Below are 25013 nucleotides of genomic sequence, written 5' to 3' on the forward strand. Positions count from 1 at the left end.
TTTACATGTGAATAGTGCAGCAAATGAGCATCATTAGCAACTATTCACTGATAATGGGTTTGGCACTTTAATGAATAGATGCCATAAACTCCAATGAGTGAATGTTTCCACTGATGGTGTATCATTGATGTGGGCAGTGTCGGACTGGGACACCAGGGGCCCACCCAAAAACCTTAGACCAGGGGCCCACTCTCAGTACTATTACTCTTCCTCTCCTCGCTTCTCCTAGTCTCTTTTCTTTACATACTATAATACTATCATCTATTATTCCATCTATTTAGTCTTTTTGTTCTCATAGAAATAAAGAATGACCATGAAATATGTCAAATGTTTAGAAGCAAGAGGGCCCACTGACACCTAGGCCCACCGGGAGTTTTCCTGGTATCCCGGTGGGCCAGTCCGACACTGGATGTGGGGAACTCAAAGGGTAGGACTCCAGACGTTCAGCGAGGAATTCTATTTAAGTGGTTTGCATACAGGTCCTTATTTCATCTAGAGCAGGTGCAGATATTAGAAACTGGCTCACATGAAGCACTTGCCTTTAGGCCTCTATCTCACTTTTCTATACCTGCTATCCCACAGCCAAAGTCCCTATTCAGAGACTATATTCCCACTGTTACTATAGGCACCATCTCTCCCTACTATACCTGCTATCCCACAGTCACACTCCCTTCCCAGAGACTATTATCCACTGTTACTATAGACACCATCTCTCCCTACTATACCTGCTATCCCACAGTCACACTCCCTTCCCAGAGACTATTATCCCACGTTACTATAGGCACCATTCTCCTTACTATACCTGCTATCCCACAGTCACACTCCCTTCCCAGAGACTATTATCCACTGTTACTATAGGCACCATCTCTCCCTACTATACCTGCTATCCCACAGTCACACTCCCTTCCCAGAGACTATTATCCACTGTTACTATAGACACCATCTCTCCCTACTATACCTGCTATCCACAGTCACACTCCCTTCCCAGAGACTATTATCCACTGTTACTATAGACACCATCTCTCCCTACTATACCTGCTATCCCACAGTCACACTCCCTTCCCAGAGACTATTATCCACTGTTACTATAGACACCATCTCTCCCTACTATACCTGCTATCCCACAGTCACACTCCCTTCCCAGAGACTATTATCCACTGTTACTATAGACACCATCTCTCCCTACTATACCTGCTATCCCACAGTCACACTCCCTTCCCAGAGACTATTATCCACTGTTACTATAGACACCATCTCTCCCTACTATCCCACAGTCACACTCCCTTCCCAGAGACTATTATCCACTGTTACTATAGGCACCATCTCTCCCTACTATACCTGCTATCCCACAGTCACACTCCCTTCCCAGAGACTATTATCCACTGTTACTATAGACACCATCTCTCCCTACTATACCTGCTATCCACAGTCACACTCCCTTCCCAGAGACTATTATCCCACTGTTTACTATAGGCACCATCTCTCCTTACTATACCTGCTATCCCACAGTCACACTCCCTTCCCAGAGACTATTATCCACTGTTACTATAGACACCATCTCTCCCTACTATACCTGCTATCCCACAGTCACACTCCCTTCCCAGAGACTATTATCCACTGTTACTATAGGCACCATCTCTCCCTACTATACCTGCTATCCCACAGTCACACTCCCTTCCCAGAGACTATTATCCACTGTTACTATAGACACCATCTCTACCTACTATACCTGCTATCCCACAGTCACACTCCCTTCCCAGAGACTATTATCCCACTGTTACTATAGGCACCATCTCTCCCTACTATACCTGCTATCCCACAGTCACACTCCCTTCCCAGAGACTATTATCCACTGTTACTATAGGCACCATCTCTCCCTACTATACCTGCTATCCCACAGTCACACTCCCTTCCCAGAGACTATTATCCACTGTTACTATAGACACCATCTCTCCCTATTATACCTGCTATCCCACAGTCACACTCCCTTCCCAGAGACTATTATCCACTGTTACTATAGACACCATCTCTCCCTACTATACCTGCTATCCCACAGTCACACTCCCTTCCCAGAGACTATTATCCACTGTTACTATAGGCACCATCTCTCCCTACTATACCTGCTATCCCACAGTCACACTCCCTTCCCAGAGACTATTATCCACTGTTACTATAGACACCATCTCTCCCTACTATACCTGCTATCCCACAGTCACACTCCCTTCCCAGAGACTATTATCCACTGTTACTATAGACACCATCTCTCCCTACTATCCCACAGTCACACTCCCTTCCCAGAGACTATTATCCACTGTTACTATAGACACCATCTCTCCCTACTATACCTGCTATCCCACAGTCACACTCCCTTCCCAGAGACTATTATCCCACTGTTACTATAGGCACCATCTCTCCCTACTATACCTGCTATCCCACAGTCACACTCCCTTCCCAGAGACTATTATCCACTGTTACTATAGACACCATCTCTCCCTACTATCCCACAGTCACACTCCCTTCCCAGAGACTATTATCCACTGTTACTATAGGCACCATCTCTCCCTACTATACCTGCTATCCCACAGTCACACTCCCTTCCCAGAGACTATTATCCACTGTTACTATAGACACCATCTCTCCCTACTATACCTGCTATCCCACAGTCACACTCCCTTCCCAGAGACTATTATCCCACTGTTACTATAGGCACCATCTCTCCTTACTATACCTGCTATCCCACAGTCACACTCCCTTCCCAGAGACTATTATCCACTGTTACTATAGACACCATCTCTCCCTACTATACCTGCTATCCCACAGTCACACTCCCTTCCCAGAGACTATTATCCACTGTTACTATAGGCACCATCTCTCCCTACTATACCTGCTATCCCACAGTCACACTCCCTTCCCAGAGACTATTATCCACTGTTACTATAGACACCATCTCTCCCTACTATACCTGCTATCCCACAGTCACACTCCCTTCCCAGAGACTATTATCCCACTGTTACTATAGGCACCATCTCTCCCTACTATACCTGCTATCCCACAGTCACACTCCCTTCCCAAAACTATTATACCCACTGGTAGTATAAACAGCATCTAATTCTAACCCTATTGTACCTCTTCTCTCACTGCACCTGCATAATAATTGCAGTAGAATGTTTGTCTCTCAAACACCATAGCAGGACCTCACTAAACCAAAGACTGAATGGGTAACCCTGGGTCCATTTTGGGTGGAGAAATGCAAATTGTTCCTTTTTGTCCAACTCTGCAGTAGTATCTCTGGTTTGTTTGCACAGATGCAGCCATAAATCTAGACTTGCTGACATCCTCCTTTCTGTGACATAGAAGTTCCCATTATCAACTGAACTCATTTGTAACATAATATTTGCCCAGTGAAGTGGATCTCGTGACCTGGGGCCCAGGGATGGAAAAAGTCTCACCGTGTTCTCTGCCAGGGGTTTTTCAGCGAGTCGCACCCAACAGATCCCCATATCTGTTTCCAATTTCAATTCTGTCATGTGTTTCTTGTTGAAATTAATTGGAAGCAGCAGAATTGGGCACTTATCAGCTGGAGAAGAATAAACCCTAAACCTGTAACTACAATTCTCACTTGCACCCACAGCTGGGTTTGGAATGGAAACAGCTGAAGGCAACGCACACTTTATAGGGTCCCACCGAGCAGCATTTCTATAGCAAAGTAATAATAATAAGGCACCACTGATTTCTCTGGAAATGAGCTGTAAAAGAAAGACAGTGAGTAGAGTAAGGCAAGATGATATCAGGGGTAGAGGCTGTAGCGATGGGATAGTGGACAAGTCGGAAGCATAAAAGCGGCTGTAAGTGTGAATATGAAGATAAGATAGTGCCAGTGGCACTTCATACTGTATATCGGAGATGTTGTCCAGACATGGGATCTGTTATCTGGAAACCCATTATCCAGAAAGCTCCAAGCTACAGAAAGGTAGTCTCCCATAGACTTCATAGTATCCAAATATGGATACAGTAGCTGGAACTTGATCCCAACTAAGATATAATTAATCCTTATTGGAAGCAAACCCAGCCTATTGAGTTTATTTAATGTTTACATGATTAAGGTATGAAGATCCTAATTACAGAAATATCCATTATCCAGAACACCCCAGGTCCAATGCATGTACCTGCAAATTCAGCTGCTGTTGACCCCACATCTCCCAGAATGCTTTGACAGCCAAAGAGTGGAACCACCCCCACCATAAAGGGCATTTCTGTTTGTTGCTAAAATACTAGCGATCCTAAAGATATAAGGAGAGAAAAATCTTGTGCTGAGTGAACGAAACCAAAGATAGACATTACCATGTGTTTCCTTTAAATGCATTACTGGTTCCACCGCTGGTGATTAATCTTCTGAGCAACTCTAATAATTCAAAGGACTCAATGGAATGCAAAGTTCTCTTTAATTTCCCATTAAAGGGCATGTAAAGTCTAAAATAGAATAAGGCTAGAAATGCTGTATTTTGTATACTAAATATAAACATAAACTTACTGCACCACAAGCCTAATCAAAAAATAATTTATGCTTTCAAAGTTGGCTACAGGGGGTCACCATCTTGTAACTTTGTGCACATCTTTGCAAGACTAAGACTGTGCACATGCTCAGTGTGGTCTGGGCTGCTTAGGGATCGTCATAAACAAAGCTGCTTGAGTTCTGCATGGCTGGGAAGTAAGGCGGGGGCTCCCCCTGCTGTTCATAAGTATGATTGTTTCCCTGCTCAGCAGTTAGGGACCATCTGACAATTCCTATCCACAGCAGTAAATGAAGGGAGAATTTCACTGAATACAGTCAGGTTTCTTATAAAAACAGTACACATTTTTTAATCAAAGTATATTGGAGATAGGTTTCTTTTTCGTTAAAGAAAGTAAAAATGGGATTTTATTTTTTTGCCTTTACATGCCCTTTAAAGCACTTCAGCACCAGGGATCCTACTACTGCCAATATTAACCCACAGAGAGATCTGCAAAGCCCAGTAATAACTCCAATTTAATGCGCCTTATACATCAAGATCTAATAGTGGCGCTTGATCTTATCCAACCACCGAGCCAGACTGGGTCAATCAGTAGCCTTGGGCATTGGACCAGAGTCTGGATCATTTAGAGTTTGATCTTCCATGGAGTGTGTAAACAGCACAAAGTTGACCTGGATCCACAGGATTTTCTGCCAAGCCTGATTAATATTGGAATAGGCCCAATCAGATAGAAGCTGGAAAAGGTAATTGTTTTGCTCTCATACAAACTGATTGGCTGTAGATTTAGGCAGAATCAGTAAAGGTGGCAATAGACATTACAATAGAATCTGATAATTCAGCACGATCAGTGGCCGACGTATGGGGGCCTTCAAAGGCAGCCGACCAATATCTAAGTCTTCTGCCAATATCGGCTTGTCTCCCACCATACTGGAAAATTCCGTACGATATTATTGGTGCGTCTATTGCCACCTTTACTGGTCTGCATGAACATGTACAAGAGTAGCCTGGGGCGTAACTAAAGTGGAAGCAGACCCTGTGGTTGCACTGGGACTACGTAAGGCCCTAATTTCAATATATCTTCATAGAACAAGTCAACCAATGGTTTGGGGCCCTAAATTAAATATCCTGTGGGGCCCAGAAACATCTCAATACATCACTGAGAGTAGCCTCCTTACCATCAGAAACAGACCATAATCATTGGGTAATTCCTACTACTCATATACTGTGTAATAAGGTGTAACTGACAACAGCCTATCAGAGTTGTGCCTTCATTTGTTTTATTGCAGTCAACTGATCACAGGTAATTAGTGATTGGATGCTAGTGGTCACTACTATCCACCACCCACTAATCTCAATCACCTTATCTCAGCGATAATCCTTATTTAAACTACTGAAAATCTCCATTAGTGACTTAACGATTGACGGCATAAGGACGCCCAAGTAGGTCTTGCCCAGTTTCTAATTGTGGTAAAAGGAAAGCGCCCCAAAATGCAAATGTCGGATGCCTGTGTCTATGGCGCTTCAGCCATGGTACTTTATTGTAATACACAAGTTTAAGTGAGTCACATGACAGAAATAAATACAAGAGTCCTCTGCACTCAAACCATTGTCAATATATTTAAGACATTGAGACATTTTGTGCCTTAAGCTACTGAAAATGCCTTACCCTTTAAACAACACAGGGATTGTTTGTCCATATATTGCAATATATTTAAGCTGGCCAACTACGTCACAGTCATCCCATATCTGGCCAGTCCTACGCTCAATTTTCATCTGATTCATTAAGAATTCTATTGCTTCATTATACATTTTACACAGGGACTAAGTTTTACCTGCAACCTGCTCCCTTGTTTGTTATAGTTATACAGGAGCAGTGACCAGCTCCATGTTGTAGCTCCCACCCTTCCCAGCTATAGTCAGGTGATCCCACTGGTGTCTAATAAAAGGGGAGCCAAGTTTGGGAGTTTTACTTTGAAAGCAGCTAGTAAGTTGCAGGCAGTGGCGGAACTACTGGGGGAGCAGGGGGTGCGAGCGGGCCAGGGATTGCACCCCCTCAGGGCCCCCCGGCAGTCCGTTTGCCGCTGAAAATGCCTGCAAATGCGGCCGTACGGAGGGGGGCGGGGCCCAGCCGCACCAGGGCCTGCCCCCTCTAGTATCGCCACTGGTTGCAGGTAAAACTAGTCCCTTTGTAAAATGTATAATGAAGCAATAGAATTCTTAATGAATCAGATAAAATTGAACATAGGACTGGCCAGATATGGGATGACTTTAATGTAGTTGGCCAGCTTAAATATATTGCAATATACGGACAAACAATCCCTGTGTTGTTTAAAGGGTAAGGCATTTTTCAGTAGCAGTAGCACAAAATGTCTCTGTCTTAAATATATTGATAATGGGTTGAGTGCAGAGGACTCTTGTATTTGTCTATAAGTATTTTGAGGTTACAGACTCATTGCACCCCCGCCTAATGATTTTAACAACTTTCCCTTGTTCACATGACAGAAATGACATCACTAAACACAGTTTATAAGGATATCATTTACAGGATATTTGTGGGTCTATTGAATTATAAAGTTATTACTGTCTCCATCTTGCCCTTTCCATTGCCCATTCCTCCCATCAAAAACGACTGCTCTGTGGTTCCCATTGGGTACAAGTCCTGGGAGCCCCCATATTTGTAGAACCCATTTAATTCTTGCCAAGAATTAAAAAAAATAAATAAAAATAAATAAAAAGCATAAGTAGCAACTGGCAAGAAGAGTAAGTTCAGACTATTAGAAACTTCTAGTGAACGATGTGCCCGGATTTGTTGCCGGCGTCCCGTGCGAAAACATATCATTGACTTTGATTTGAAAGATTAACATGTCACCTAATTAAAACCCATTCCATTAATCATTTTAGGCAGATGAAAAGCACACAGCTGCAACGGCTCTAATTAGAATTTGATGATGTAATAAATAGGCTCCATTAATTACATTCACTCTTGATCGCCCAAGTTAAAAAAATAAAACACACTTTCTAGGTTCCACGCACCCCATCCTTCCGACCAACTAAAAACTATTTATGAAATGATGGAATTAGCTTGTGTGTAAGGTACACGTAATCAGATACAAAGTCACACTTATGGCACACGCAGTTATTCTGGGCATTTTGCCCACAGTAATGTTCTTTTCCTGGTCAAACGTGACACCACGGTGCTGATTATTACCCCTATTACTGAACCGTGAGAAAACACCAGTGTTGGTGATTAATGAAACTGTTTCCTGGAGGTCAGTACCATAATTAAAAAAATCTGTAATTCTAAATCTATTATGCAAAAAATATATTGGAATAGCTAATGAATTTGGGTGCCGATATATTCTTGGGTTCCCCCAAAAATTAAAGTTTTGATTCTTCTATAATGACACCATTGGTGCTGGCATTCTTACACAATAATAGGGGTTGATTTTAACACACTCTATGTTATCATTGGACCAGTTTCTCGTCTTTCCGTCCTGTGTCACTTGGTCTGTGCCCACTAGTAATTGTTCCAAACATGTCGGAGTGAAATTCAAAAGTAGGCCCTGGTATTTCAACACCACAAAGGCTCAAAGAGCTGCCCACAGACTCAATAACTAGTGAGTGTCTATGGCATCTTACAACAGACACTTTGGCATTTGCCAGAATCCAGATTGCCAGTCCAGGTCTTCAAACAGTGATAATGGTGGGGTGGGGGTGATGTGTAGGGGTGTGTGTGTTGTTCATCATTTCCATGGGTGCCAAATAGCCCCATACCGGCAATCTATAGATTCTGGCAAATGCCAGATTGGCTGTAGTAACATCCCACAGACAGTCACTATTTATTGAGCTGGTGGGGTGAGTCCTGTGTATTTAAAATTCCAGGGTCTGTTCTGACTCCCAGCCTAGACCTGTTGCTTGGCCGTGCACTGGAAGTTTCATAGGGGGACAGTATTGAAGCACATTTGTATACATATAGTTAGAGAAGGCTAGATTGACAGCAGAGATTAGAATGGGAGCAATTTACGGACAGAGCAAGAGATGGGAGAAAGGAGGGAAGGAGTAGAGAAAGACATAGCAGATACTTAGCAAAGGTGGAGAGTAGTAAGAAGTGAGTTGAGAATGCCAGTACCAGCAATAATTGACTCCCGGGACCGAATTCAGGATTTAGGCACCTCCCAGTCCCTGACACACATGAACATATATGTAAATTAACTCACTAACCCAGAGTAGGTAATTAGGCACCATATATATATATATATAACCTTGTACCACTTATTTTCACATTTTCTTCATTGTGCCAGGCTTTGGTCTTCTTCTTACCAGTTTCTTTTTCCATTTGGCTTTTCTTCAACAACCATCTTCTCTTGTCAAAATTGATTATCTTTTATTTATTAACTTTTGAATTGATTCCGTTTACCTTTGTACTATGTGTCACTCTCTTTCTGTGAGACCCCAAACATCTTTACTTTTCATTGAGAAAGTTCTTGAAGAGACACAAGCCCACAACCATCCCTTTACATACTCATTTATCTTAACATATTGAGCACACTTCACCACTCCACATATTTTCCTCTGTTGATATACTCCCCATTCTCTATCACCAAGTTTTCATACAATCTTTGCTTTATTATCCTGTTCCCCTCCAATATTGTTCTCTTCATTTCTCCAATTCTCTACCCTCCATTTTTCCAGCTTTCACTCCTTTCCATTATCTTATGCTCATGTTCTTTTCCTCCTTTCTCCACCATTTCTGCTGTTCTCCTCTGATATAAGACCGTTACTGTTGTTTTCCCCAATTTCTTGCTTGTTTTTTGTAATTATTTCAAACTCTACCTCCTTTCACATCAGTCTTCTCTAATATTCTCCATCCTACTCTATTTTCTTTTGACCTTTTCTCAATTTCTTCTTCTTTTTCCATGTCTGCACCTTCCACTATGTCTCTTATTATGTTTTCCACTTTTCTTTCCATCTGTGCACCTGGATGGACTGTGGTAGGGGTTATATGGAAAGATGTGGCCAAATGACCAGCTAACAATGGAGGCTTTTAAGGGAGCCATACACGGGCCGATTAAAACTGCTGATATCGGCCTTTAGACCGATTTATCTTCCCATGTGTGGTCGCCCATTCGTAGCATTGTAATCTGGTCATCCGGACCCAGGGTCGAACGTTCGAATTCACGCAATATCGACCAGCCTTTAGTGGGCATATCGGGTTAAGATCCGCTCGTTTGGCGACCTTGGCCACCTTTAGTCGAGATTAAGACTGCAAAGCTGAACTAGTAACACTTCCACAGAAACCAGATCAATGAAGCAAGAGGGGAAAATAGTTTTTCTTAAACATTTTAGCTACTTTCATCAGGATAATAATAAATGAAGGTTTGATGGGACCTTTGTATTCATTAGACTATAAATGCAATACTTTATTTCTGTTTGCTGCATTTTCCTTTAAGCATTTTCTCAGCGTTACCCATTTGCTGCACCGATCAACCTCTGAACACCTCGCAAGCTCCCAAACACACCGAGAATCAAAAGAAAGTCCCTGACAGTGCGATTTCACAATGAACAGTTTTATTGCTTGAAGTTGAGAACCACAGGGCACACGATGTCTCAAGGTGATCAAGACACAACCACGAGTGGAATCTCCAGGTACAGAAACACAACCGTGTGCTTAGATTACAAAAAAAGACATGGCACGAGAACAGGGCAGTCATCTCTATGAGACAAGCTGAACAATATCAGTTTGCTTTGTGAAGAGCGCATGTCCTGCAAGCGGACGGAAAATAAAAAATAAAGAAAAATCATTCCCAAACGTAGTGATTAAAACAGAAAAATCGAGCATCAATCTAGTCGCATATAGTCCATGAACTCGGTAGTGTTCTAAATGCAATCAATATAAGAAATGTTTGTGTTTCATCAATGGACTCTCTAATCGCCTTTTAATGTTCTACTCTGGGGGTCGGATCATCTGATCACTGCTAAGTTAGAGCTTTGACTCACTGCAAACGGCTAAAGGTTATGCCAAGGCAAAGACTTCCAACTTGCGGCCAAACCCTACAAATACTGGGGAAGTAGAATCTCCCGGCATCACCCAACCAAATTCCTCCGGTTATAAAATGATGCAGAGGGAACTTGTAGTTCAACAACAATTGGATGGCATCAGGCTGGAAATCCTTGTGCTTTTTTAAAACACTGATTAATAAAAGTCCATGTGAAAAAACTACTCTAGGCTATGTCTCCCATGTCATCACTGCGTATATAGGATACTTGGCACCATTATACATTAACAAAAAGACCGACAAAAAACAGGTTACAAAAATCCTTAAAAGATACCCCCAAGCCTATCTAGAAACTTCACATTCAGTCCTTAATATCACATAGAAATAATTTATAGTAAGTAACAAAGTGAAAACTGCTAATATATATATATATATATACTTACTGTATTGAAGAGGATATAGCTCCATCGAGGACAAAGACGTAAAGGCTGTGTATATATATATGTATATAAATTTTGGTTGCTGATGTACGTTTATCTAAAACTGCTACTCCTGAATGCACGTTAATGATATGGCCCTCAAGCCTCATACTGGAAGGAATACTTAGCATAGGTCTTGGTAAGGTTTATAAATTATTTTTTTTTCTTTAAAAAGTATATATATTTATATAAAAAAAAATGAAAAGCAGCTGCTGTGTGATTAAAAAAAAACAAAAAAAAACCCCATGTTACATGGCAGTGTAGTAGATAACATGGAAATGATAAAAATATTCTAAAAACAAAACGGGGGGTTTATCTAGAGCGTGGCTGCCGTCGTCATCATTGCTCCTGATCTAAGCGATGATCAACATTATTGCACGACACCCCTATCTAATCGAACATAAGGGACACAGGCCTCGGTCAAGAATGAAAAGACATTTACATCTTGATTGTCCCATGTATATAACCCCCCCCCGCCGCTCAATCTGAAGACTCTTATTTTTGCTTAATTAGAGTTTAAAGTGTTCAAGGAACCCTGTAAAAAGAGTAAGCATTAAAAATCTCATTGATAGGCCTCTTCCTGAGTTCTATCACCCAAGATGGGCGACAGCATTTCGATTTCAAGGTTCCCGCTTAAGACTGCTCTGAGCTTCCAGACCGACCAAGATTCCTAAAGTGATGTAGAGATGCCATCGTTATGGACATAGGAATCAAACCCGGGTCTATTGAACAACCGTGTCAGCCTGGATAGCAAGAGAATTTCATTTCATATGATTCACTCTAATGATTGTGTTGTGCTTCTTTAGGGCCAGAATCCTGGACCTTGTCGTTGACTCCTAAAGTGGTTGATGGCCACCAAGGTGAGACGGGCCCGGAAGCAAAACTTTGGGTCTCCATTTCTGTCGGGGGTTTTCACAGAGACAAGAACGAGTCTATTGATAGGCATGATCCGATAGCGTTTTGGCAACACGACACATCTGTAATAACTAAAAAACCAAATGTCCACGTTTCTACGGGATAATACGACTGTACAGGAAAAGTGAGGTATGTGAGACTTGTCGGGAGCTGGGATATTGAAGCCTAGTGGATGATCCGCAATTTACAAAATGTGGCTGCAAGGACTTTATGATGTTCTGTGCTGTTGGCATCCTCACAAAGTTGTCTCCCTATAGATCTTTTCGTTGTGCTGGCATCTTTTCTCTGTTAAATGAGAAGGATTTCCATTACATTAACATGGGGAAAACCTGGAGCTGGACAAATATATATACATATATATAAAAAAGGAACACAAATTTCAAATAAAGGGATATTTACCACCACATCACTGCACGACACAACACTTGTGCACATGTGCATTAGTTTTACCTGCCCCGGTGGCTATTCGGAAGGACAGAAAGACAGGCTGTAAGGAGAAAAGACAAAACAGCGGTAAGAAACTAGGACACTAGGACTTGCTTCACCGCAAAGATACAAAAGGTTTGCCAGTCTTGTGCTTTAACAGGCAAACTTGAATCTGGAACAGGGGGATCATGCTATGTCCTTAGTTGGCCACAAATGGACTGAAATTCTTTATATCTGACCACACAGTGTGTCTTTGATTTCTTTTGGATTTATGACTACATGTAGATCATGGTCAAATAATAATAATAATGAGATTTTTTGCAGCAAAGTTCTGCGTCGACCTTGGACTGTTTCACCAACTATATCTTCTACTGAATGCTAATACCAAGGACGAGGTATAGAAACAGACCTTACAGGTTAGAAAAACTGAGGGGATAAATACCACAGCCAGTGGAAACAATAGAAGCTTTCAAATAATAACCCCATCATCAATCACCCTTTGCTTAAATTTAATTTTCAATATGATTTATAGAACCAGCGAGACGGATATTCAGAAGTGATATTCAGATAATTAGCAGAGTAATTTTAAGCCAGATCTAAAAAAATACACGGGCCAATAAAAGCTGCCAACAGACCGAGGGGCAAATTCACTAAAGGACGAAGTGCCTAACACTAGCGTTAATTCGCCTGCGTAGCGCATTTTCGTTAATTCGCCGATTCACTAACGGACACTGGCATAAATTCGCTAGTGTTACTTCGCACCCTTACGCCTGGCGAATTTGCGCAACGGACGTAACTACGCAAATTCACTGACGCGCGCATTTTTCTGAACGCTACCTTTTACGCTAGACTTCCTTCGACACCTCAGACCAGGCGAAGCGCAATAGAGTAGATAGGGATTGCTTCAAAAAAAGTTAAAAATTTTTCTAAGTCCCAAAAAACGCTAGCGTTTTTTCTTTTTTTATGGGTGATAGGCTGAAAAAGATCGAAATTTTTTTTGGGGCTCCCCTCCTTCCCCCTACATTTCCTAACTCATGGCACCTTAACTATACAGTGGGCACATGTGTAGGGCAAAATAAAAATTTTATTTGCTATTTTGAAGGTTTCCCAGGCTTGTGTAGTGATGCTACATATACCTCCATTGTAACTTCAATTTGGCGCCGTCGCTTTGCTTGGCGAATTAACGCTAGTGCAACTTTGCAACCTTACACTTCCCCTGAGTGCAACTTCGGATTTTAGTGAATTTGCGTAGCGCTGGCGAAAATACGCCTGGCGAAGTGTGGCGAAGCGGACGCTGGCGCAACTACGAATCTTAGTGAATTTGCCCCCGAGTCGACAGCTTATTGGTCTGTGTGTTGGGCCATCCGATGGGTGTCCTCAATCGACATCTGGCAGAAAGTCTGCCAGATGGCGATTGGGCAGGGTAAAAAATCCAGTCGGATCGCTGCCGCATCTGTTCGTTGATGCTGTCCCGCTATCCGACTGCCCATATGGCCTCCATTCTGATCCGATCGTTGGGCCCTAGGGCCTACGATTGGATCAGCCCGATATTGCTCACTTCAATGTGGCATATTGGGGAGAGATCCACTCGTTTTGTGACATCGCCAAACGAGCGGATCTCCCTGTGTGTGGTCACCCAAAGGGACTCTCTTCGTACTCTTGATAGATTCTATCTTTCTGCTTTCATGTTGTAGGGTGTATCTGTATCTGAAGATTAACAGCAAATAATCTCCTCTGCACCCCGCTGCCCAATATACTTGTTTCACATGATGTCCCTCTGTTTAGAGAAAAGTCAGTGCACTGAGGCAACATGCAGGACTAACTGTTCCAGAGCAATAACTAAGTTAGGTCCATATATCCATGCACCTTTAATCTTTGTTATACGTTTTTATTCTTGGGTAGACCAAGATCCCTAAATAATTTTTAATATATACATGCACAATAAGCTATGCTCTATATGCATATTACATGAAACACAACTACTGCTTATGCATTTAAGGATGCAATTTGGGGCTTCACAATCTAGACAACTAGATAATACTGGGCCCCACAGCAAATTATTTTTCAGGCCCCCAAAATGTTTTGGGGTTGACTTGTTTCTCCAATATTTATTGAAATTTTATATGAATTAGGGCCCATGGGGCCCTTATACCTCCTGGGCCCCCCTGCAGCCGCAGGGTCTGCTTCCTCTATAGTTACGCCCCTGTTCACAATCTCCCTTCCTACTAAAGAATAGTAACATTCAATACGTATTAAGAGACGTGCAGGGTTTTCCTGTGGGTAAAGGTCTCCCTTTGTGATGTGACAAACTGCCCAATTTACCCAGGAATGACAGTCCCGGGGATGTAGAAAGTTCTTCCAAAAGGGTAATTTTAATCACTCTCAGTAAATGTTTAAAATGGTGTCTTTTGCATTTCGTCAAAGTTTCATAGGTCAGCAAGTTTCTCAAATAATATGGTCTCCACCAATATCGGCAAAAACACAGCCTGCAGCCCGACATCATTACCTTGTGGTCTCCCATGCAGATATTCGGCCCAATGTGGTCGTACAACACAATCCGCTCTTCATTTTCAGACTGTTAAAACAAGGGAACAGAGTAATTAGGAGTTTCATGGTACATTGTCATCAAAAAGAATCTGTCATTATTGCATTATGCACATAACACAGCAGTTATGTCGCGCTTTATGGCTGAAACTCTTTCTTTAGAGCAGGGCACTCAAGACCACAGTGATCTGAAACCTATTGTTTATTTAATTGCATGGATCCAAGCCATTAATTAGCAGGGCTCTGGAGGTTAGCAATGCAGAAGAACATTCCACCACTACTGAAAAATCAATTTCTGAAATTAATTTCAGGAACAAAGATAGGATCTTCTGAAAACTGAATATATCTAGCTATGTAACATCCACTTCAAACTCATATCTATCTATCTATCTATCTATCTATCTATCTATCTATCTATCTAGTGAATAAAGTACCCATTATTGAAGAATATAAGGATATTATAAATTACAGAGGAGTTCCATGACCATATAAAAACACGAGGTTGAAGGCTTTTATACAATAATATCCTCATATTTTCCAACAAGGGGTACTTTATTTATTATAATACACAAGTTTTAGTGAGTCATGTGACAAAAATGACATCACTACTCACCATTTATAACTGATGACATCACTAAGAGCCGTTTATAAAGATATCTTTTACAGGATATTCAAGTCTTTTGTGTATTATATATATATATATATATATATATATATATATATATATATATATATATATATATATCTCTATATATATATATATATATATATATCTATATATATATCTATATATATATATAAAATCTTCAAAATGGATCCGCACTCCAAACAGTTCAATCAAAGTGAATTTTATTGACTCATCACTCACGTGTCCCAACGTTTCGACCCACATTAGGGCCTTTATCAAGGATATATATATATATATATATATATATATATATATATATATATATATATATATATATATATATATATACAGAGCCACAAATAAAATATATATATTTAAAGTAGTATAAGACTAAAATTGACTCGTGTTTTTCATTATAATTATATGTTTTATTTTTACTGCCTATAGACGCTTAACAACGAATAACCACGGCAGGAGCATATTACTAAGAACCAATTAAAGAAAGACCTATCATTTTTGAATTTTACCTAGTTTTTGAGACTAAACTCACTAATCACTGAAGTTTGAGCTATAAAAAAAATATATAAATTACCAGGCAGAAATAAAATGATTGTCACGCATTAGACAAGCTTAAGGTCAGATTTATACAATATCATAGTAGGGCTACAAAAACTACATAAAAAAACCCATAAGCTTCTGCGCTGTATGCATGAACACCTTCCCCTATTTCAGCTTCTTACCGGCTCCTCCATCACAAGGGGAAACGCATTCATCACAAAGAGACTTGATAATTTACAAAGGCAGCATAAAATTGTGGATTTCCGACTGTATAATCTTTAGACAGATAAACAAATTACAGGCCGGCACAAGCAGGAAGAGCTCACACTTGGCTGAGCATTCATTACTGCACGCTATCAGCCATCAGCGGGACTCGCAGGCCGTGGGCAACCTTTGGTGTTTTAGGGATCAGGAAGCATAAAACAACATGATGGTGAGGTAACCGAGCATAACATGATAGATGATGTGGCATGAAAGCTGTTTACAGCCCCATGTCTGTACAATCTGTAACGCCTAGTGTGTGGGGCTAATCTGCCCGCGCCATCCATTCTCCAAATTGAGATGTTGAAGAGCAGGCTTGGCTACGGAAATCAAATTTAGCCGGTTCAGCATTTGCACTGAAAGATACACGGTGGATATGTCGAAGCAAAGCCCCGGAATGGCACTCGGAGCGATTTGTTTTCCGAAGTCGCCCAAAGTTTCCTCATGAGGCAACTTGGGGCGAATTCAGAAAACGAAGCGCTCCGAGTGCCATGCCGCCAGCGATTTACATTCTAGCCGGGCGGGAAGGCAGTTCGGGGAGACTAATCTGAGCTTGTGCCCTGACCCCACAAAGTGATCAATGAGACATAACCTAAACTTGAGATACACCTATTAGGGCATATCCACTATTTGTATGTGTTTATTATTTGTTTCCAAAGAGCAGTAGGGTCAAAGTGCACCAAATGCTTATCCTATTCTTAAAGCACACTATTAACCGGTTTTAACAAATGATATATGGGGGCCCCAGTCTTTTAGAATTATGATGAATAGGATCGATGTAGCTGAGGACATGACTAGGAATGTACCGATTCCAGGATTTGATTCAGGATTCAGAACAATAGAATAGATTAGTTCAGAAGCTGGAGGTTGGGAATTCCTATAAGACTTTTTTAATCAATAGACTCCATCCCAATCCTTGAGAAATCGAATCTTACCTTTAAAAGCAGTTCCTTAGCAGAATGGGACATTAAAATGCGGTCACACCAAGCTGGACATCTTGTGTTCATGTATTGCTTTCCTTGACTGCTGTCTTCACTGTAGGGGTAACTAGAATAGGGAGAATTACAACACATCAGAATGGACAGAAATGTCTTTGACTGGGCAGATAGATTCATATTTTAAAATGATGATGCCGACTTTTTGATTTTATTTTTTGCACTTGTGATCTCTAAAATGAGTATTTACCTTTAGAAACACAGGGGATGGGGTTATTAGTATTTAGTGGGTTCTATGCACCTGAGGCCCAGTAATCTCTCAGTAAGGGTTGATTAAAACAAACTGGACCTAAGAACCCTTATGATCCTTCCATGGTCTTCAACACTCTTCCAGTCAGGTGGGGACAAGCCTTCTGAATTTAATGCTACTTTTGTCCTCACATCCTATTTACCAGTGGATGGTGGGCAAATTAAGGCTCAAATCCTAACCAGGAGCCCTATGGGGAAGGTGTAGAGTTATCTAACTTCTGACTCTCATAGTGGGTGAAAGTCACACTCAAGAGACACTCAAGTGTTACATCAGGATGCCTTCTTTTAATACAAAAGCCAACAGTTAAAACTGAGTCCTTGAACTCAGTTTTCAGCCAAAAGAAAACTGGGTGCTGCTAAAAAAATAAATTTTTCCATCATTGCAGTTGTATGAAAGGGAAAAGAAAAACTCAAAGTCCATCCTCTGTTTGTCTCCCAGATGGAAAGGAGAGGTGCAAGTCTACTATAAGCTTTCATGCTCCCATCTTAGACTTTGGTGGAGAAGAAAGATCCAAGTAACACAGGTTGTTTATACAGCCAAACATCCTGAATCCCATAAATGTAATGGGTTTAATTGGGTACAGTTAAAGACCATTACAATGTACTTCATAGGAAACTATCATCCAATTTCAGCATTCTTGGACTGAGAGTGAGTCTCTCTTAGAACACAACCAATTGAATCCTTGTGTCCTTTTGCTGCATACAGTAGTAGAGTCCTGAGCAACCCGTACCCGCAACCTGCAATTTGACCCACGTTACCGATATCCGAACCCGCAATAGGCCAACTAACATTCCGACCCGGGGGACAACGAAAACCTGAAGTGACATCACTCCGGCGCCGAATCTTTGCGCCGGAGTGATGTCACTTCCGGTTTCGCATGTCCACAAGGGAGGGTGAGAGGGATCAAGCCCACACCGTTGCTGGGTACCCAGCCGGATTAACCGCAAACTGCCCGCACAGCCAAGGAATTGGGGACCCTTTGCCCCGAAACCCGACTACTTTGTGGGTATTCTGCTGGTACCCGACCTAGGTAGAACAGTAGAACCCACTTTAACGGTTTCCTGGATTATTCATGATCCAGTGCACCTACACTGAGTTGGTTTCTTCCTGCATTTGATATTTACAGAAAAAAAAATCAAAATTATATTTTAGTAGTTCCGGGGAAATTCTTTAAGCGTGGTTCTACTGTAAAGGATCAGAATTTTTTTTAATCTTGCATATGTGAAGTGGCATATCTAGAAGCTACCGGGCCTCAAAGCAAAACTAGATGTCACTATTATTTGGGTCCTGGGAATATGAGATTTGTGGCCTTCCATGTGCTCTTTAACTTCAGGCTCAGAATGGAGCAGCTGGGAACACTCAGATTTAGAAGTTTGTGGTGAAGGCACTCTATTCTGTTTTATCAGGCGTTAGAGCTCAGCCGCATAGCTGAGCTCTAACACACCTAAAATTACCAAGCATTGCAGTAGATCAAATTAATGGGGGCACAGTGATTTATAAAGACTTTTTTTTAGTGTTGGGACGAAAGAAAAATACTGTAAAATACAGTAGAATCGGCATTTGTTTTTTTTTTTAACTGAGAATTAATCATCATTGTGTCCATTACAAATAATACATCAGCATTGACCCTGAGAATTACAAAGTCATCAACAGCTGGATGGTTGCAATGTCCATATTCCTATGAAAATGTAATAATCCTGATCAAAACTGTAATCCCTGCCCCCCCCCAGAAAGTCAGAACCAGTAAAAACCAATAGGAAAAAAAAATGTGCATTAACATTGCAGTTACTGAACGGCACTTTTTTTTTCTAGGACTAGAACTGCAAAGCAATTGGTGAAGTAATAATGAAAATAAATTAACTGATGCTTCAATTGAAAAGTTATTTACCACCCTGCTTGGTGCGATAATATAATACAATTTACCCAAATGGGTTTACAAGCTAGTCTGCCATTAAAAAGACATTAGCCATGGCACCCAGCCAAGCACAGTGAGTATTGGGCTGCATTGTGAATTACCATTGGTATCCGTACGTTTCCACTTCATCAAACCTTACAAGACTCATATTCAAAACACATTACTGGTTCAATTTGCTACTTCAGTGCAACAGACACTCTCCCAACTGTTTATGAAAAGCTCTGAAATAGTTATAGAAATCAGGAAAGTGTATGGAGAAGATGTACAGATGTTTGGCTGGGATTGGATTCACAATAAAGGTGAAAATGTTACTTTGGAGTAGTAACCAGGAGCAACCAATTCAAATTTGGCTTTTATTAGACTCAAGGTGGCCATAGACGCACAGATAAAATCGTACGAAAATTTTTGTATGATATTCAGTGCGTGTATGGTGGGAAAAGAGCCGACCAATTTCGGCTGAAGACTTGGCTGTCGGCTTGTCGATCGGCTGGACAGAAAATTTTGATTGGGTGCCTTTTAAGGCCCCTTTTGTGACGTCATTGGCGGATCTATAAAAGGAAGTCGGATGCGGGCAGGTGCAGGCTGAGGGAGGGATACCTAGTAATAATCTTCAAACCTCAAGTCTACTAGAAAATCATGTAAACATTAAATAAACCCAATAGGCTGGTTTTGCTTCCAATAAGGATTAAATTATATCTTAGTTGGGATCAAGTACAAACTACTGTTTTATTATGACAAAGAAAAAGGAAATCATTTTTAAAAATTTGGATTATTTGGATAAAATTCAGTCTATGGGAGACTGTAATTTGGAGCTTTCTGGATAACGGATCCCATACCTGTATATGCATCCCGTATCTATGTTGTATGGAAATACAAGAAGGGTTTAATTTAAAGTACCGTATATACTCGAGTATAAGCCGAGTTTTTCAGCCCCCAAAATATGCTGAAAAACTCTACCTCGGCTTATACTCGGGTCAAGCGCAAAAACGGTCGCCGGCGTCTAAGAAAAGTCGCCAGCGTCTAAGAATAGTCGCCGGCCTCCAAGAATAGTCGCCGGCCTCCAAGAATAGTCGCCGGCCTCCAAGGATAGTCGCCGGCCTCCAAGGATAGTCGCCGGCCTCCAAGGATAGTCGCCGGCCTCCAAGAATAGTCGCCGGCCTCCAAGAATAGTCGCCGGCCTCCAAGAATAGTCGCCGGCCTCCAAGAATAGTCGCCGGCCTCCAAGAATAGTCGCAGGCATCCTCAATTTTTTGATTGAAACTTATCAGAAGCTGCTGCATTTCTCACCCTAGGCTTAAACTCGGCTTATACTCGAGTCAATAAGCTTTCCCAGTTTTTGGAGGTAAAATTAGGTACCTCGGCTTATACTCGGGACGGCTTATACTCGAGTATATACGGTAAGTTGATGCTAAATTAAGGTGGCCATATACTGGTGGACCTGGAAGGTACTTGACCAACTGGCCTATGGGCTGAAGGGTCAGGCCAGACAAGCAGATGGCTACAATCTACCCCACACAGATTTGATTGAATAGTTCTGATACAGAGTGAGAAGAAGATGTACGTAAATCCAATTGTTTCCTTATGTACTGACCCCCATTCATCTGGCGAGAGTAAGGATTGGCAAAAATTATCCGTGTGGACCGACCAACTGTGATAAAATAAAATGGTTCACCGAAAACCATAACCGACCCCATCGACAGTGCCATGCATACCCAGACGGTCGGGCTGTCTTGGTCCAGAAAGAAATAGCAAGAGACAGATAGCCGTTTCCTCCTGACACTGGATACTTTTGCTCAGTTATATGGACACTAGTGACACTGAAGAATATATGGAGACACCAGATTCTGCTGCAGAATATGAAGTGCATACAATACATATGTCATATTTGGACCCAACATTTGACAATGTATCACTTCCTTTGAGAAGAAAAGTAAATGGGGTTGTGGGACCATAGTGAAATATGGTTTGGCCTACAGTGGGCTTTCGCTAATCCTATACACAAGGAGGAGTAATATCACTGAATAAGTATATACTGGCTTTCATCAAGAAAAGCAGAGGCATGTAGAAGCTTCCCTAGCCAATGACACATGCTATAAATCCCCAAAAAGGCTGCTAAAAGATATAGAGGACTGCTTAGGCTATATGGCCATCATCATCATGGTCTCTTATTATTGGTCAAGCCAACTATTTACAGTTACAGATTTCTAATTATTTGATAGATTTAGAAAAGGAAGAAGATGTGCATCTTATCGAGATTCCCATTGCAATAGTTCTTTTGTTTGGCTGCTGGGGGGAAGGGGAGGGGGGTGATATCACTTCAACTTGCAGTACAGCAGTAAAGAGTGACTGAAGTTTATCAGAGCACAAGTCACATGACTGGGGGGCAGTTGGGAAACTGACAATATGTCTAGCCCCATGTCAGATTTCAAAATTAAATGTGAAAAAAAAATCTGTTTGCTCTTTTGAGAAATGGATTCAGTGCAGAATTCTGCTGGAGCAGCACTATTAACTGATGTGTTTTTTCCTATGACAGTATCCCTTTAATAAAGTGGAGTTGACCTGCATATTGCTAGTTACTGGCCGGCTCTCCCCCAGCTCCTCTGAACTTCTCCATGAATTCACTGTGAGCACTGAGCATGTACCAGTGGTTCGAAGTCCAAATATTATTTGCATGTTCGCAATTACATATTAATGGCAATGTGCTGAGGTTTCTGTATGAGAACTCATAGAAAGCTCTAATCTAAGTAATAGTAAACAACTCCATCTAGATAAACGAAATGCTCTCTCAATCCCCTCGTGCCTTGTATCAGTTACTGACTTTTAGTATCAGAATCAGGAGATTGTGACTCCAAACTAATAAAGGAACAGAAAGGGTTTTTTTTCTTCTTCTTTTAATTTGCAGATGTCTCGTTCCCAAGGAGAGTTCAAATGGAAAGAGACATAACACTTATCTGTCTTCTTCACATGTTTAAGATTTTACCCTTTTTAGCCCTGTTATAGACTGCTATAAAAGAGAAACAAACATGATGTGGCAATTAAAATCACAATGTGTTTAATAGAATGAGAAGCGTGACAAAGAAGCCTCATAAACACATAATGGGGCCATTGTCTTCCATGCTTATTGCTTGGCTTTCAAATCAATGAAAACATGGCATTGTTATGTCACACACATTGTGACCACAGAGCAGGTTTTCCAGTTGTTTTGCTCAACATTTATCAAAAGTGAGGGAAGGCGTTTGGGGAGATTGGTCGCCGCAAAGACCAGGTGATTAGTCTCCAGACGACCAATTCCCCAAAACACCCAGGGGCAAATTCACTAAGGCGCGAAGCGCCGAACGCTAGCGTTAATTCGCTAGCGTTTGGCATTTTCGCTACTGCGCAAATTCACTAACGAACGCTGGCGTAGTTTCGCTAGTGTTACTTCGCAACCTTACGCCAGGCGAATCTTCGCTAGCGACGAAACTACGCAAATTCACTAACTTGCGCAGTGTACTGAACGCTACCTTTTACGCTAGACTTCTTTCGCCACCTCAGACCTGGCGAAGCGCAATAGAGTAGATAGGGATTGTTTAAAAAAAAGTCAAAATTTTTTCTAATTTCCAAGAAACGCTGGCGTGTTTTCTACATGATGGCTGATAGGCTGAAAAAGATCGAAAATTTTTTGGGGCTCCCCTTCCTCCCCCCTACATTTCCTGACTCATGGCAACTTATCTAGACAGTGGGCACATGTGTAGGGCAAAATAACATTTTTATTTGCAGATTTGAAGGTTTTCTAGGCATTTGTAGTGCAGATACGTGTTCCTCCATTGGAAATTAGCCTTCGCTAGCGCAACTTCGCTTTATATAGCGAAACAACGCTAGCGCAACTCCGCAACCTTACGCTACCCCTGTGCGCAACTTCGGATTTTAGTAAATTTGCGAAGCGCTGGCGAAACTACGCCTGGCGCAACTTCGCATCTTAGTGAATTTGCCCCCCAGTGTGGATTTACCCTAAAACTCACCACAGAAAAACTCACCCATGTTCTATTCATTCCTATGGGATTTTAAGTATCGTAGGTATCAATGGAGTTCACTATTTGATAAACATGCTTTTAAAAATCCCATAGGAATGAATAGAACATGGGTGAGTTTTTCTGTGGTGAGTTTTAATCTCACATTTTGATAAATCTGCCCCTTGATGAGATGTGATGAGATCATATTATATACTGTAGGAATATCTAGTAAAAATCCAAGAACAGGTCAATGACACATAAGGAGATCAGCTGACCAGCGACAAATCTCCTCTTGTTCGGGCGACTAATCTCCTCGAAATGCCTTCCCGCTGGCTAGAATTTGAATCGCCAGCGGGATGGCACTCGGATTGCTTTGGTTTTCAGAAGTCGCCCGAAGTTTCCTCGTGAGGCAACTTCGGGCGACATCAGAAAACAAAGTGATCCGAATGCTAGAATGTGGATCGCCGGCAGGAAGACATTTTGGGAAGATAAGTCGCCCAAAGAAGAGGAGATTTGTTGTTGGGCGACTAATCTCCCCAGAACGTAGCGTGTGCCACAACCCTGAGAGATACTGTAACAATGGCTTATCAAGAGTGAAGTCAATGTTTACTTGGGGAACATGAAAAAGGGCCCAATCATTTAATCTTATAATTTTCTCTAGTCATTGCATCCTCTCTTCTCTGCCAACATCCTCTCATTTCTTGTTTCGCTCCCCTCCATTCTTCATTCCTTTCTTCTCTACCATGTTTCTTTTCTCCTCCCTTCCCACCTACTTTTCTGTATATTTTCTCTATCTTCTACTCTTTTTTTCCATCAACATTTCTCCTATTCTTTTATTTCTTTTCCGTTATTCTGTCCGTTTATCTAGTTTGTTTGCTAATTTCTATCTCATAGTGAAGCTTTCCAGACATGTTGAGATCAAGACCAGCCCCCCTTTTCAAACAAAGCCCTACTCTGCCCATAACAAGCTTACACTTCTAATAAAAGGTACTCAACAGCCATTTAAGTAAAGTGCCACCCAAGAGAGCAAATTCTAGCCTAATTTTACTTCAGGCTGGGCCTCACAAAGGCCCCATATATTTGCAATTTTTATCTATTTTTATTTATAAAGATACAGGATGTATCAAATGTTTTGTCTTCAAATGTTTTATCTTCACCGTAAAATAACACTTGAACTAAAAAAAAGCATAAAAACCACAGCTTTAGGCAGGGGGCTGCGTGGAAGACCTGTCCCGGGATTTTCTGGCTAATTGTAATTGGATGTGGCTGATCACTTTGTCTATTAATGTGCTGCGTTATTTAAAAGGTACCAAGGGATAGAGCTGAATGGAACAAACAAGAGACATGACATGATTGGAAGTATTTTTTTCCGTTGGATTAAATGAAGAACTGAGTGATAGTCTCTGGCCTAGCTTGCCATGATGTATGTCTTATTTAAACTGAATCCAGCGGGTAAACACAGACCTGCAAACATACAATGTGTTTAACAGCTGCTGCTTTGCAAATGCTACATCAAAACCATGGTGACCGGGCTTAACAATAG

General features: G+C 41.4%; 1 protein-coding gene across 3 annotated transcripts in view; it reads right to left on the reverse strand.

Moving 5' to 3' along the window:
- Positions 1 to 10062: 10062 nt before the first annotated feature.
- inpp5a.1.S (inositol polyphosphate-5-phosphatase A S homeolog) overlaps positions 10063 to 25013 on the reverse strand; it is a 289133-nt gene continuing 274182 nt past the window's right edge. For 2 of the 3 annotated variants that reach the window (XM_041570524.1, XM_041570525.1), the window contains 4 exons: positions 17254 to 17365; positions 14834 to 14902; positions 12352 to 12388; positions 10063 to 12186 (listed from right to left, as the gene is read on the reverse strand). In XM_041570524.1, coding sequence (XP_041426458.1) covers positions 12137 to 12186; positions 12352 to 12388; positions 14834 to 14902; positions 17254 to 17365 — 268 coding nt within the window. In that variant the 3' untranslated portion in view covers positions 10063 to 12136. 3 annotated transcript variants of the gene reach the window in all.

The sequence above is a fragment of the Xenopus laevis genome, chromosome 7S, assembly GCF_017654675.1.
Source record: "Xenopus laevis strain J_2021 chromosome 7S, Xenopus_laevis_v10.1, whole genome shotgun sequence".
Taxonomy (NCBI): Eukaryota; Metazoa; Chordata; class Amphibia; order Anura; family Pipidae; genus Xenopus; species Xenopus laevis.